At 43.6% G+C, this 14,834-nt stretch overlaps 1 protein-coding gene across 1 annotated transcript in view; it reads right to left on the bottom strand.

Annotated features, from left to right (window-relative positions):
* fbn2a (fibrillin 2a) overlaps positions 1 to 14,834 on the bottom strand; it is a gene marked incomplete at both ends in the record, with an annotated part of 247,780 nt that overhangs the window by 27,381 nt on the left and 205,565 nt on the right. Inside the window, 9 exons of the mRNA XM_084159776.1 lie at positions 3,576 to 3,701; positions 3,947 to 4,012; positions 4,744 to 4,896; positions 5,287 to 5,412; positions 7,124 to 7,243; positions 9,618 to 9,746; positions 10,020 to 10,136; positions 10,376 to 10,501; positions 10,877 to 11,002. Coding sequence (XP_084015902.1) covers positions 3,576 to 3,701; positions 3,947 to 4,012; positions 4,744 to 4,896; positions 5,287 to 5,412; positions 7,124 to 7,243; positions 9,618 to 9,746; positions 10,020 to 10,136; positions 10,376 to 10,501; positions 10,877 to 11,002 — 1,089 coding nt within the window. The remainder of the gene's footprint in view (positions 1 to 3,575; positions 3,702 to 3,946; positions 4,013 to 4,743; positions 4,897 to 5,286; positions 5,413 to 7,123; positions 7,244 to 9,617; positions 9,747 to 10,019; positions 10,137 to 10,375; positions 10,502 to 10,876; positions 11,003 to 14,834) is intronic.

Raw genomic sequence — 14,834 nt, 5'->3', positions numbered from 1 at the left:
TGGTAGAGCCTGTCCTATATGAGTAACCACCTGGTAGAGCTTGTCCTATATGAGCAGCCACCTGGTAGAGCCTGTCCTATATGAGCACCACCTGGTAGAGCCTGTCCTATATGAGCAACCACCTGGTAGAGCCTGTCCTATATGAGTAACCACCTGGTAGAGCCTGTCCTATATGAGCAGCGACCTGGTAGAGCCTGTCCTATATGAGCAGCGACCTGGAAGAGCCTGTCCTATATGAGCACCGACCTGGTAGAGCCTGTCCTATATGAGTAACCACCTGGTAGAGCCTGTCCTATATGAGCACCACCTGGTAGAGCCTGTCCTATATGAGCAGCGACCTGGTAGAGCCTGTCCTATATGAGCAGCGACCTGGTAGAGCCTGTCCTATATGAGTAACCACCTGGTAGAGCCTGTCCTATATGAGCAACCACCTGGTAGAGCCTGTCCTATATGAGCAACCACCTGGTAGAGCCTGTCCTATATGAGTAACCACCTGGTAGAACCTGTCCTATATGAGTAACCACCTGGTAGAGCCTGTCCTATATGAGCACCACCTGGTAGAGCCTGTCCTATATGAGTAACCACCTGGTAGAGCCGGTCCTATATGAGCACCACCTGGTAGAGCAAGTCCTATATGAGTAACCACCTGGTAGAGCCGGTCCTATATGAGTAACCACCTGGTAGAGCCTGTCCTATATGAGCAACCACCTGGTACAGCCTGTCCTATATGAGCAACCACCTGGTAGAGCCGGTCCTATATGAGCACCACCTGGTAGAGCCTGTCCTATATGAGCAGCGACCTGGTAGAGCCTGTCCTATATGAGCACCGACCTGGTAGAGCCTGTCCTATATGAGCAGCGACCTGGTAGAGCCTGTCCTATATGAGCACCGACCTGGTAGAGCCTGTCCTATATGAGCAACCACCTGGTAGAACCTGTCCTATATGAGCACCACCTGGTAGAGCCTGTCCTATATGAGCAACCACCTGGTAGAGCCGGTCCTATATGAGCAGCGACCTGGTAGAGCCTGTCCTATATGAGCAACCACCTGGTAGAGCCTGTCCTATATGAGTAACCACCTGGTAGAGCTTGTCCTATATGAGCAGCCACCTGGTAGAGCCTGTCCTATATGAGCACCACCTGGTAGAGCCTGTCCTATATGAGCAACCACCTGGTAGAGCCTGTCCTATATGAGCAGCGACCTGGTAGAGCCTGTCCTATATGAGCAACCACCTGGTAGAGCCTGTCCTATATGAGCACCGACCTGGTAGAGCCTGTCCTATATGAGCACCACCTGGTAGAGCCTGTCCTATATGATCAACCACCTGGTAGAGCCTGTCCTATATGAGCAGCGACCTGGTAGAGCCTGTCCTATATGAGCAGCGACCTGGTAGAGCCTGTAGAGCCTGTCCTATATGAGCAACCACCTGATAGAGCCTGTCCTATATGAGCAGCGACCTGGTAGAGCCTGTCCTATATGAGCACCACCTGGTAGAGCCTGTCCTATATGAGCAGCGACCTGGTAGAGCCTGTCCTATATGAGCAGCGACCTGGTAGAGCCTGTCCTATATGATCAACCACCTGGTAGAGCCTGTCCTATATGAGCACCACCTGGTAGAGCCTGTCCTATATGAGCAGCGACCTGGTAGAGCCTGTCCTATATGAGCACCGACCTGGTAGAGCCTGTCCTATATGAGCACCACCTGGTAGAGCCTGTCCTATATGAGCAACCACCTGGTAGAGCCTGTCCTATATGAGCACCACCTGGTAGAGCCTGTCCTATATGAGCAGCGACCTGGTAGAGCCTGTCCTATATGAGTAACCACCTGGTAGAGCCTGTCCTATATGAGCAGCGACCTGGTAGAGCCTGTCCTATATGAGCACCGACCTGGTAGAGCCTGCGTACGGCAACCTGGACTGGAATCTGAAATGGTTCTTTTGGATTTTACACAGTTTTTACACTGAACAAAAATATAAACGAAACATGCAACAATTTCAAAGATTTTACTATGTTACAGTTCATATAAGAAATCAGTCAATTGAAATAAATTCATTAGACCTTAATCTACGGATTTCACATGACTGGGAATACAGATATGCATCTGTTGGTCACAGATACCTTGAAAAAAAAGTAGGGGCGTGGATAAAAAAACAGTCTGGTACATGGGACATTTTCTGCTTCCAGGAATTGTGTACAGATCTTTGCGACATGGGGCTGTGCATTATCATGGTGAAACATGAGGTGATGGCGGCGGAGGAATGGCACGACAATGGTCCTCAGGATCTCGTCACGGTATCTCTGCGCATTCAAATTGCCATAGATAAAATGCAATTGTGTTCGTTGTCCGTAGCTTATACCTGCCCATGCCATAACCCCACTGACACTACGGGGCACTCTGTTCACAATGTTGACATCAGCAAACATACATTCTGTTTGCCATCTGCCCAGTACAGTTGAAACCGGGATTCATCCGTGAAGAGCACGCTTCTCCAGCATGCCAGTGGCCATCGAAGGTGAGCATACGCCCACTGAAGTCGGTTACGACGCCGAACTGCAGTCCGATCCAGACCCTGGTGAGGACGACGAGCACGCAGATGAGCTTCCCCGAGACGGTTGCGCAAACTCACAGTTTCATCAGCTGTCCAGGTGGCTGGTCTCACACAATCCCACAGGTGAAGAAGCCAGCTGAGGAGGTCCTGGGCTGGCGTGGTTACACGTGGTCTGTGCTTGTGATAGGAGGCAATGCTCACTAACAGGGATGTAAACAAATGTGTGCGAATGGAACATTTCTGGGATCTTTTATTTCGGTTCATGAAACATGGGACCAACACTTTACATGTTTGCGTTTATATTTTTGTTCAGTGTATTTAGTCTAAGGCACTCCATCGCAGTGCTAGCTGTGCCACTAGAGATCCTGGTTCGAGTCCAGGCTCTGTCGCAGCCGGCCGCGACCGGGAGACCCATGGGCGGTGCACAATTGGTCCAGCGTCGTCCAAGGTAGGGGAGGGTTTGGCCGGCAGGGATGTGGGTTCGTTTCCCACGGGGGGCCAGTATGAAACCCCCCCCCCAAAAAAACAACAAAATGTATGCACTCACTAACTGTAAGTCGCTCTGGATAAGAGCGTCTGCTAAATGACGTAAATGTAAAAATGTAAATGCAGTATGCACTGTAGGTTAGACTGGAATTCAGCTCTTAGCTGCCAATGTGTAACGTGAATAAAGTTGCACCTTTTTCTTCCTAATGCTCGTATTATTTTGGGGCGGCACCTCGTCTCACATTGGTTTAGCGCCTTCTGCTCCTCTCCTAACGTTAATAAAATACAATGAAAGGGAAACTAAAGAGATCTGGTTCTAACATGTCTTTTTTTAATTGTCTAAATGCTCATGGATTTCAGTTTGTATTGACTGCTATGTGAGTTGTTATAAAACTTGAATATATAAAAAAAATAAAAATAGGATTGTGTTTCACCGATACAGTGTACCCCAGTATAGTTGACTGTGTAACAGGTTTCCTGTTAACTCTACAGGCAGTTCATTATTATAGAATAGCTGTATTGTATAGGATTGGGCCTTACCAATGCAGTGTACTCCAGTGTAGTTGAGGGTGTAGCCCATGGGACACTCGCAGCGGAAGGAGCCGTCTGTGTTGATACAGTGGCCGTTGTGACAGATGCCTGGGTTCTCCACACACTCATTCAGGTCTGGAGATTCCCAAAGAAGTGCAATGTTAAGAGTATTATCCATCCCAACATTATTCATCAATCCTATTCATTGTGGTTATAGTTGAAATCATAGTTCTATCCAATCACATTCATGCTGTTTCATGTCACCTCGTCAAAGGTTCAACATAAAACAAAACCTTTAAAGCGATATCATTCTCTCTCAAAACATAAATCACAGTAACTTTTCACACTGTACCTCACAGATCTTAATGTGGGTGAGTTACCTATGCGTGTGTCTCCAATCCCAGTGATTATGCCATGGCCGAAGGGACACAGGTGCTGGAACGCCACTGATGGAGAAAAATAATAACAATATTAATATTTCTAACTCAATCATTCTGAATTGAGTCTGACTATGGACTCTATTCAATCCCCACTGCTCTTATGGAATAACCACATGAATTTCACATGATCACATGTGAAGTGTTCCAAAAACACATGTTTTCATGTTTTTTCATGTGATCTTATGTGAAGTTAATGTGATAACATGTGACAACATGTAAAGAGCAACATGTGATAACATAAAACTGCATGTGTACAAATTGTGAAATCATGTGATTTCCCACGTGAAATCATGTTGTTTTTCTGTAAGGGTGCGCACAGACGTCAGTTCAACGTCTAATTTTTATTTACATTTGAATGAGTTGTCAACTAATGTGAATTCAACGTGAAATCAACAGCGTGAAATCATTGGATTTGGGATCAAATGTGGGTGAAAAAAAGACAAATTCACGAAATTCCTTTGCCTTGATGACCTTTGCAAATCCAATTAGTTTTCCAAGTTGATTCAAATTCATCACATATTTTTTATTTATTTAAATGACGTGGAAACAACATTGATTCAACCAGTTTGTGCCCAGTGGATCAAGACACAGTTCAGGGAGTAGGGATGGGTCTCAATCCAAAATAGAATGCTGTTTTTGTCAAACCCAAGCTGCTAAATATGGTTTTGTGTGTGTGTGTGTGTGTGTGTGTGTGTGTGTGTGTGTGTGTGTGTGTGTGTGTGTGTGTGGACTCCTACCATCCTGCTTCTTGGGGCAAAGTTCACAGGGGTCTCCCCAGCCCTCCTTGGGCATGGTGCTGCAGCAACACTTGGCCTTGCTGGTGTTGAAGGCCTGAGGCACCGAGCACTTGCCGTTCTCAAAGCGGGTGAAGCAGTAACTCTCTCTGGTGTCTAGAGAGATGAAGAGAGACAGACAGAGAGAGAGAGCAACAAGAGACAGACAGAGAGAGGCTGGTCAGAGGCTAAAAACTGGCCCACAACAACATACAAATCTTCCACTGTGTTTATTGGGCTTTCCACCAACAACGCAACAAAACAAACAAAGCAGGGTTGAAAAAACATTGTGCAGTACTTTGATTGGCTGAAAGCCGTGGTATACTGTGACAATACCACAATATTGTTGGAAAGTAAAATGTTGGAAATGAGTGCTGTAGCAGTGCCAACATCCACAAACAATATGACTCAACAAACCTTCCTTACAAAACCTTTTGTTGTCTAACTATCCTCATACGCCAAACTCTCAGCGCTGTTTTGACACCATTCTGGTTGGCCCCTACATACCGTAACACCTGCGACCGTTCTCAGACAGCACGAAGCCAGGCCTGCACACACACTGGAAACTGCCCAGGTTGTTGAAGCAGGAGCCAAACAGGCAGATGTTAGGGTCTTCTTCACACTCGTTGACATCTGCAGAGGAAAAAAGGGCCGAACTGTCATTACTGTTACAAAATGGATGGCTCTGTGTGGATAGTCTTCACAGAACACACCAGACCTGGGTTCAAATACTATTGGAAAAAAATGTCAAATACTTCAGCTGTACTTAAAGGCAAACTATCTTTTCCTATTTTACTCATTTGTACACTGTTGATAAAGTCCCAAAATGTTTTGTATATCAACAGTTTTCTAGATATTGGACTTTCAATAAGCAAAGTGTCACCTGGCACATTCAAAGTATTTGACAGATTTTAAATAGTATCTTGAACCCAGGTCTGGCCCACGCAGAGTGTGGAGAGTGAAGAGAGAGGTATTTAGAAGGCTCTAGCACTGAACCCAGGGAACCATCAACTGAAGCAGAGGGTGCTGGGGAGAGGAGTGATACGTCATTGTCGTGGCCAAATTGGGGAACCCAGTATGTGGTGTGAAAGTAATATGGTACACCACAGTCTACTATGTCTTACGAATGGACAGAGTGGGACTACACTCGCATACAATTACGCACAAATGTTCGCTAAAACCCGTCTCCTGCAGTCAAAGAGTGGCAGGTGTTGCATGGAACGTTGGACCTCTCGACAAAAATGGTTTCTTCAAGCATGATTCCTCTTCATGTTTTGACTTCCTGATGGTACAGTACAGGCTCCCCGGGGCCTAGCGGAGGGAACGGAGGGAGCGGATCCTCACCTATACGCTGGTCGCTCTAGACTGTTTACGTTTATTAGGATCCCCGTTAGCGACAGATAGTCTTACTGGGGTCCAACACATAACGAAAAAGACATTACAGACAATATACTTTACAATTTACATTAACATGTAGTGTGTGTGTGTACAAAACATTAACATGTAGTGTGTGTGTGTGTGTGTTGCTCTATTAGTTTTTTAAAAACCAGGTTTGCTGTTCACTTGCGCTATATAAGATGGAAGGGAGTTCCATGCACTCATGGCTCTGTATAATACTGTATGTTTCCTTGAATTTGTTCTCGACCTGGGAACTGTGAAAAGACCCCTGGTGGCATGCTACAAGACCATGGTGCTTGCCTACGGAGCTGTGAGGGGTAGTAGAGGGCCTAGAGAGCTGCCCTGTGGTACACCACACTTTAAATGTTTGACATTAAAGAAGCTTCCATTAAAGAAAACCCTCTGAGTTCTATTAGATACAGTGAGGGAAAAAACGATTTGATCCCCTGCTGATTTTGTACGTTTGCCCACTGACAAAGAAATGATCAGTCTATAATTTTAATGGTAGGTTTATTTGAACAGTGAGAGACAGAATAACAACAAAAAAATCCAGAAAAACACATGTCAAAAATGTTATAAAATGATTTGCATTTTAATGAGGGAAATAAGTATTTTTTCCCTCACTGTAGATAGCTCTGAATCCACGATACGGCAGAGGTTGAAAAGCCATAACACATACGTTTTTTTTTTTTTACGGTCAATAATATTAAAGGCTGCACTGAATTATAACAGAACAGCTCCCACAATCTTCTTATTATCAATTTCTTTCAACCAATCATCAGTCATTTGTGTCAGTGCAGTACATGTTGAGTGCCCTTCTATATAAGCATGATGAAAGTCTGTTGTTAATTTGTTTACAGAGAAATAGCATTGTATTTGGTCAAACACATTTCTTTCCAACAACTATGTAGCATGGTGATGTAGCCAGGGTTAGACGAAGCCTCACCTATACACTGCTCATTCTGGACGATGTAGCCCTGGGGACAGAGACAACGGAAGGTGCCGTCCAGGTTCTGGCAAGTTCCGGGAGTGCATGTCCTGGGGAAGATCACACACTCGTTCACATCTGGAGAAATTGAGGAAAGCGTTGGAGGATAATTAGTAGGGTAACACGTGAAACACTGGGTTAAAATACGACAACTTTAGTACTGAAATGTTTTGAAAATGTTTTATCTGGCATACCTTGACCTTTGGTTAATGGTATGAGCATAAAGAAACAGCAGTAACACTTTAAAATAACACCTTATAAACCACTTGTAAAGGTGACCTTATTGTTAAGTGTTACCAAAATAGATATATCATCCTAATAATAGTTCTAATAATATTTATTACATTAGAAATATGTTACGAAGCTGTTATGAAGCTGAGTACCCATCATGTTAAAGTAGCCTATGCTACAACTGTGAACGACATACAGTAGAGTAGGACAGTTCTTATCCATACAGTAGAGTAGGACAGTTCTTATCCATACAGTAGAGTAGGACAGTTCTTATCCATACAGTAGAGTAGGACAGTTCTTATCCATACAGTAGAGTAGGTTATTATCCATACAGTAGAGTAGGACAGTTCTTATCCATAGAGTTAAGTAGGACCGTTCTTATCCACACAGTAGAGTAGGACAGTTCTTATCCATAGAGTTAAGTAGGACAGTTCTTATCCATACAGTAGAGTAGGACAGTTCTTATCCATACAGTTAAGTAGGACAGTTATTATCCATACAGTTAAGTAGGACAGTTATTATCCATACAGTTAAGTAGGACAGTTCTTATCCATACAGTTAAGTAGGACAGTTCTTATCCATACAGTAGAGTAGGACAGTTCTTATCCATACAGTAAAGTAGGACAGTTCATATCCATACAGTAGAGTAGGACAGTTCTTATCCATACAGTAGAGTAGGACAGTTATTATCCACACAGTAAAGTAGGACAGTTCTTATCCATACAATAAAGTAGGACAGTTCTTATCCATACAGTAAAGTGGAACAGTTCTTATCCATACACTAAAGTAGGACAGTTCTTACCCATACAATAGAGTAGGACAGTTCTTATCCATACAGTAAAGTGGGACAGTTCTTATCCATACACTAAAGTAGTACAGTTCTTACCCATACAATAGAGTAGGACAGTTCTTATCCATACAGTAAAGTGGGACAGTTCTTATCCATACACTAAAGTAGGACAGTTCTTACCCATACAATAGAGTAGGACAGTTCTTATCCATACAGTAAAGTAGGACAGTTCTTATCCATACAGTACAGTAGGACAGTTCTTATCCATACAGTAAAGTAGGACAGTTCTTATCCATACAATAGAGTAGGACAGTTCCTATCCATACAGTAAAGTAGGACAGTTCTTATCCATACAGTAAAGTAGGACAGTTCTTATCCATACAGTAAAGTAGGACAGTTCCTATCCATACAGTAAAGTAGGACAGTTCTTATCCATACAGTAGAGTAGGACAGTTCTTATCCATACAGTAGAGTAGGACAGCTCTTACCAGAAGAGTAGGACAGTTCTTATCCATACAGTAGAGTAGGACAGCTCTTACCATTACAGTAGAGTAGGACAGTTCTTATCCATACAGTTAAGTAGGACAGTTCTTATCCATACAGTAGAGTAGGACCGTTCTTATCCATACAGTAAAGTAGGACAGTTCATATCCATACAGTAGAGTAGGACAGTTCTTATCCATACAGTAGAGTAGGACAGTTATTATCCATACAGTAAAGTAGGACAGTTCTTATCCATACACTAAAGTAGGACAGTTCTTATCCATACAGTAGAGTAGGACAGTTCTTATCCATACAGTAAAGTGGGACAGTTCTTATCCATACACTAAAGTAGGACAGTTCTTACCCATACAATAGAGTAGGACAGTTCTTATCCATACAGTAAAGTGGGACAGTTCTTATCCATACACTAAAGTAGGACAGTTCTTACCCATACAATAGAGTAGGACAGTTCTTATCCATACAGTAAAGTAGGACAGTTCTTATCCATACAGTAAAGTAGGACAGTTCCTATCCATACAGTAAAGTAGGACAGTTCTTATCCATACAGTAGAGTAGGACAGTTCTTATCCATACAGTAGAGTAGGACAGCTCTTACCAGTAGAGTAGGACAGTTCTTATCCATACAGTAGAGTAGGACAGCTCTTACCATTACAGTAGAGTAGGACAGTTCTTATCCATACAGTAGAGTAGGACAGTTCTTACCCATACAGTAGAGTAGGACAGTTGTTATCCATACAGTAGAGTAGGACAGTTCTTACCCATACAGTAGAGTAGGACAGTTCTTATCCATACAGTAGAGTAGGACAGTTATTAGCCATACAGTAAAGTAGGACAGTTCTTATCCATACAGTAGAGTAGGACAGTTATTAGCCATACAGTAAAGTAGGACAGTTCTTATCCATACAGTAGAGTAGAACATGTTCTTACCCATACAATTCTTGGCGTCAGGGGTTAGCTCGTAGCCCTCCTCACACAGACATTGGAAGGAGCCCACACTGTTGATACACTGGCCTTTCCTGCACAGCGTGCCAAAGGATGTCTGGCACTCGTCAATATCTGCCAACCACAACACAAAACAGCACATCAATACAAGAGTGAATAAAAGTTATATTCCAAAAAAATCAAAGTTGATGCCCTTTTGTTAGCACCGGCACATTGAAACTTTATTTGAATACAAGTTCTAATTCCAAAGAGATTTTTGCAAATGCATTTGTCATAAAGTATTTCTTTGGGATGTAAAACCTCAAAGAACATGCCTAGAACGGGGGCAGGAAAATCTTCCTTGGTAGGAAGACATCTTTAGATGAACCAGGGGAAGGTGGTGCTCACCCATGCAGTCGTTGTGGTGTGAAAGCTCAAACCCGGTGTGGCACAGACAGTTGAAGGAGCCCACCGTGTTCTTGCAGGTCCCGTTCCGACAAGGCAACCGCTCGCACTCGTCGACATCTGGAGACAGACAGAAAAAATTATGTTGTAACTACAAAATATTTCAGACAATTATCTCAAATGGAGTGGAAAGACATGATCTAAGTAACAAAAAAATATCTAAGGGCAGGACAACCACAATATTCCAAAACAGAAGGTGAAAATGGTATTTTGAACGGTCTCCATTTCGGATCGATTACATTGGCCTCCGTTGAAAGCGAGAGCCTGAAGTGTTTTCCAGAAAGCGCTGAAGTTCTCACCCATGCACATCCTGCGGTTGGGCGTAGCCTTGAAGCCGTGGTGACACCGGCACTCGTAGCCCCCCTGGATGTCCACGCACTCGCCATGGCTACACAGGCTGTGGATCTCCAGACACTCGTTGCGGTCTTCCCAACGGTAGGAGGAGAAATACAAGAAAAGAGAGAGGGGTCGAGACCACAGGGTGCATTAGCTTAGTGCTCTCTTACAAGGCAGGGCCCCGGGCCTGCCAAGGATCACAATGGGGGGGAGACATTGGGTTAAATATGGTGTTAGCGGTCGCTGCCTGTCCACAATGCATCTGGACCTACAGCTGGTCTCATAGGTCACACCAGGACAAAGACAGACTGGTGAGAATCACTTCATTTACATCCCAAATAGCACCCTATTCCCTATATAGTGCACTACTTTGGACCAGAGCCCTATGAGCCCTGGTCAGTGCACATATGCAGGGCATAGGGTACGTGAGGGACGCAGCCTGTGTGGGGAGTCTGTTGTCTCACCGATGCAGGCTCCTATGGGGGAGAGATTGAAGCCCTCTGAGCATTCACAGCGGTAGCTCCCAGGGCTGTTGATACAGTCAGCGTTCCTCTGGCACAGGTTCTCCCCGCTGCTACATTCATCAACGTCTGGAACACACAGACAGACACACAGACAGACGCAAGTACGCACACACACACACACACGCACACACACAGAGACAAGTTAAGATAACAAATATACAGGTAGACAGATGTAAAGAGTAGCAGGAATGATCAGAGGCAGTTAGAGAGAGACAGACAAACACAGATCACAGACTGACAGACAGATCACAGACAGATCACAGACAGACATATCACAGACAGACAGATGACAGACAGATCACAGACTGACAGACAGATCACAGACAGACAGACAGATCACAGACAGACAGACAGATCACATACTGACAGACAGATCACATACTGACAGACAGATCACAGACTGACAGACAGATCACAGACTGACAGACAGATCACAGACTGACAGATCACAGACAGACAGATCACAGACAGAGAGAGAGAGACAGACAGACAGACAGACAGACAGACAGACAGACAGACAGACAGACAGACAGACAGACAGACAGACAGACAGACAGACAGACAGACGTAAAGTGGGTTTCAAGTCGGAAGAAAATGATTGGCACTCTAGGTCTGAATTATAGTTCTTTCACTTTAATACCTTACAAATGATTGAGGAGGACAAATATAGATTTAAAATCAAGACAGAAAGGGTTGGATTAAAATAGAAAAGGTTTATATGACTACAGTATACTTTGAGGGCCATTATTAAGGCATTCTAGCCTAACCGCCGCCGCAGTTATCCTAAATGAAATAAAGATTGGTGTCAACTAGATTTGTAACGGCAAACTGAGGAAATCCATACGAGAGAGGAAATTTGGTTTCCACAAAACCCCCAAAGAATCTGGTTGTGTTTAAAATGTCTCTAAAACACCAAAAATACATTTCACAAAACGATGTGGAAAAGAGAGGTGTCGATGTATGCCATGCTAAACAGTGAAGCAGCTAAATCTGATTATGACCCAGTGCACAAGGCCACGTTCATGTCATTGGTACATGAGCATTCACGGAACGTGCTACATTTCTCAAAGCATCACGTTCTCACTGAAATACACCTTTATGTCTGATTGGTTTGATTTCACACATTACGCACATGCCCCCCTGCATTTAAACTTACATAAGTTACTTAATTAAATTAACCCTTTGAATGACTAGTTTACCTTTTCCCATCTCTCCATTTCTCTGCACAGTCACATTTTTCTCTTTGGGATTTGAGGCCAACTTCTAGTTAGGCCAACTTGGTTAGAGTCGAACCCATAGCCTTTATGCCAACTTCTAGTTAGGCCAACTTGGTTAGAGTCTAACCCCTAGCAGTTAGGCCAACTTCTAGTTAGGCCAACTTGGTTAGAGTCTAACCCCTAGCAGTTAGGCCAACTTCTAGTTAGGCCAACTTGGTTAGAGTCGAACCCATAGCCTTTATGCCAACTTCTAGTTAGGCCAACTTGGTTATAGTCTAACCACTAGCCTTTAGGCCAACTTCTAGTTAGGCCAACTTGGTTAGAGTCTAACCACTAGCCTTTAGGCCAACTTCTAGTTAGGCCAACTTGGTTAGAGTCTAACCACTAGCCTTTAGGCCAACTTCTAGTTAGGCCAACTTGGTTTTAGTCTAACCACTAGCCTTTAGGCCAACTGCTAGTTAGGCCAACTTGGTTAGAGTCTAACCACTAGCCTTTAGGCCAACTTCTAGCTAGGCCAACTTGGTTAGAGTCTAACCCCTAACACATGCTACTGTTATCTCTATTAACCCCACTATCATACACACTGCTGGAGAGACATGCTACTGTTATCTCTATTAACCCCACTATCATACACACTGCTGGAGAGACATGCTACTGTTATCTCTATTAACCCCACTATCATACACACTGCTGGAGAGACATAATACTGTTATCTCTATTAACCCCACTATCATACACACTGCTGGAGAGACATGCTACTGTTATCTCTATTAACCCCACTATCATACACACTGCTGTAGACATGCTACTGTTATCTCTATTAACCCCACTATCATACACACTGCTGGAGAGACATGCTACTGTTATCTCTATTAACCCCACTATCATACACACTGCTGGAGAGACATGCTACTGTTATCTCTATTAACCCCACTATCATACACACTGCTGGAGACATGCTACTGTTATCTCTATTAACCCCCACTATCATACACACTGCTGGAGACATGCTACTGTTATCTCTATTAACCCCACTATCATACACACTGCTGGAGAGACATGCTACTGTTATCTCTATTAACCCCACTATCATACACACTGCTGTAGACATGCTACTGTTATCTCTATTAACCCCACTATCATACACACTGCTGGAGAGACATGCTACTGTTATCTCTATTAACCCCACTATCATACACACTGCTGGAGAGACATGCTACTGTTATCTCTATTAACCCCACTATCATACACACTGCTGGAGAGACATGCTACTGTTATCTCTATTAACCCCACTATCATACACACTGCTGGAGAGACATGCTACTGTTATCTCTATTAACCCCACTATCATACACACTGCTGTAGACATGCTACTGTTATCTCTATTAACCCCACTATCATACACACTGCTGGAGAGACATGCTACTGTTATCTCTATTAACCCCACTATCATACACACTGCTGTAGACATGCTACTGTTATCTCTATTAACCCCACTATCATACACACTGCTGGAGAGACATGCTACTGTTATCTCTATTAACCCCACTATCATACACACTGCTGGAGAGACATGCTACTGTTATCTCTATTAACCCCACTATCATACACACTGCTGGAGACATGCTACTGTTATCTCTATTAACCCCACTATCATACACACTGCTGGAGACATGCTACTGTTATCTCTATTAACCCCACTATCATACACACTGCTGGAGAGACATGCTACTGTTATCTCTATTAACCCCACTATCATACACACTGCTGGAGAGACATGCTACTGTTATCTCTATTAACCCCACTATCATACACACTGCTGGAGAGACATGCTACTGTTATCTCTATTAACCCCACTATCATACACACTGCTGGAGACATGCTACTGTTATCTCTATTAACCCCACTATCATACACACTGCTGGAGACATGCTACTATTTATCTCTATTAACCCCACTATCATACACACTGCTGGAGACATGCTACTGTTATCTCTATTAACCCCACTATCATACACACTGCTGGAGAGACATGCTACTGTTATCTCTATTAACCCCACTATCATACACACTGCTGGAGAGACATGCTACTGTTATCTCTATTAACCCCACTATCATACACACTGCTGGAGAGACATGCTACTGTTATCTCTATTAACCCCACTATCATACACACTGCTGGAGAGACATGCTACTGTTATCTCTATTAACCCCACTATCATACACACTGCTGGAGAGACATGCTACTGTTATCTCTATTAACCCCACTATCATACACACTGCTGGAGAGACATGCTACTGTTATCTCTATTAACCCCACTATCATACACACTGCTGGAGAGACATGCTACTGTTATCTCTATTAACCCCACTATCATACACACTGCTGGAGAGACATGCTACTGTTATCTCTATTAACCCCACTATCATACACACTGCTGGAGAGACATGCTACTGTTATCTCTATTAACCCCACTATCATACACACTGCTGTAGACATGCTACTGTTATCTCTATTAACCCCACTATCATACACACTGCTGGAGAGACATGCTACTGTTATCTCTATTAACCCCACTATCATACACACTGCTGGAGAGACATGCTACTGTTATCTCTATTAACCCCACTATCATACACACTGCTGGAGAGACATGCTACTGTTATCTCTATTAACCCCA

This window comes from Coregonus lavaretus (assembly GCF_964263955.1).
Source record: "Coregonus lavaretus genome assembly, chromosome: 4".
In the NCBI taxonomy this organism is placed as follows: domain Eukaryota; kingdom Metazoa; phylum Chordata; class Actinopteri; order Salmoniformes; family Salmonidae; genus Coregonus; species Coregonus lavaretus.
This window is presented reverse-complemented; position numbering and strand designations above follow the sequence as displayed.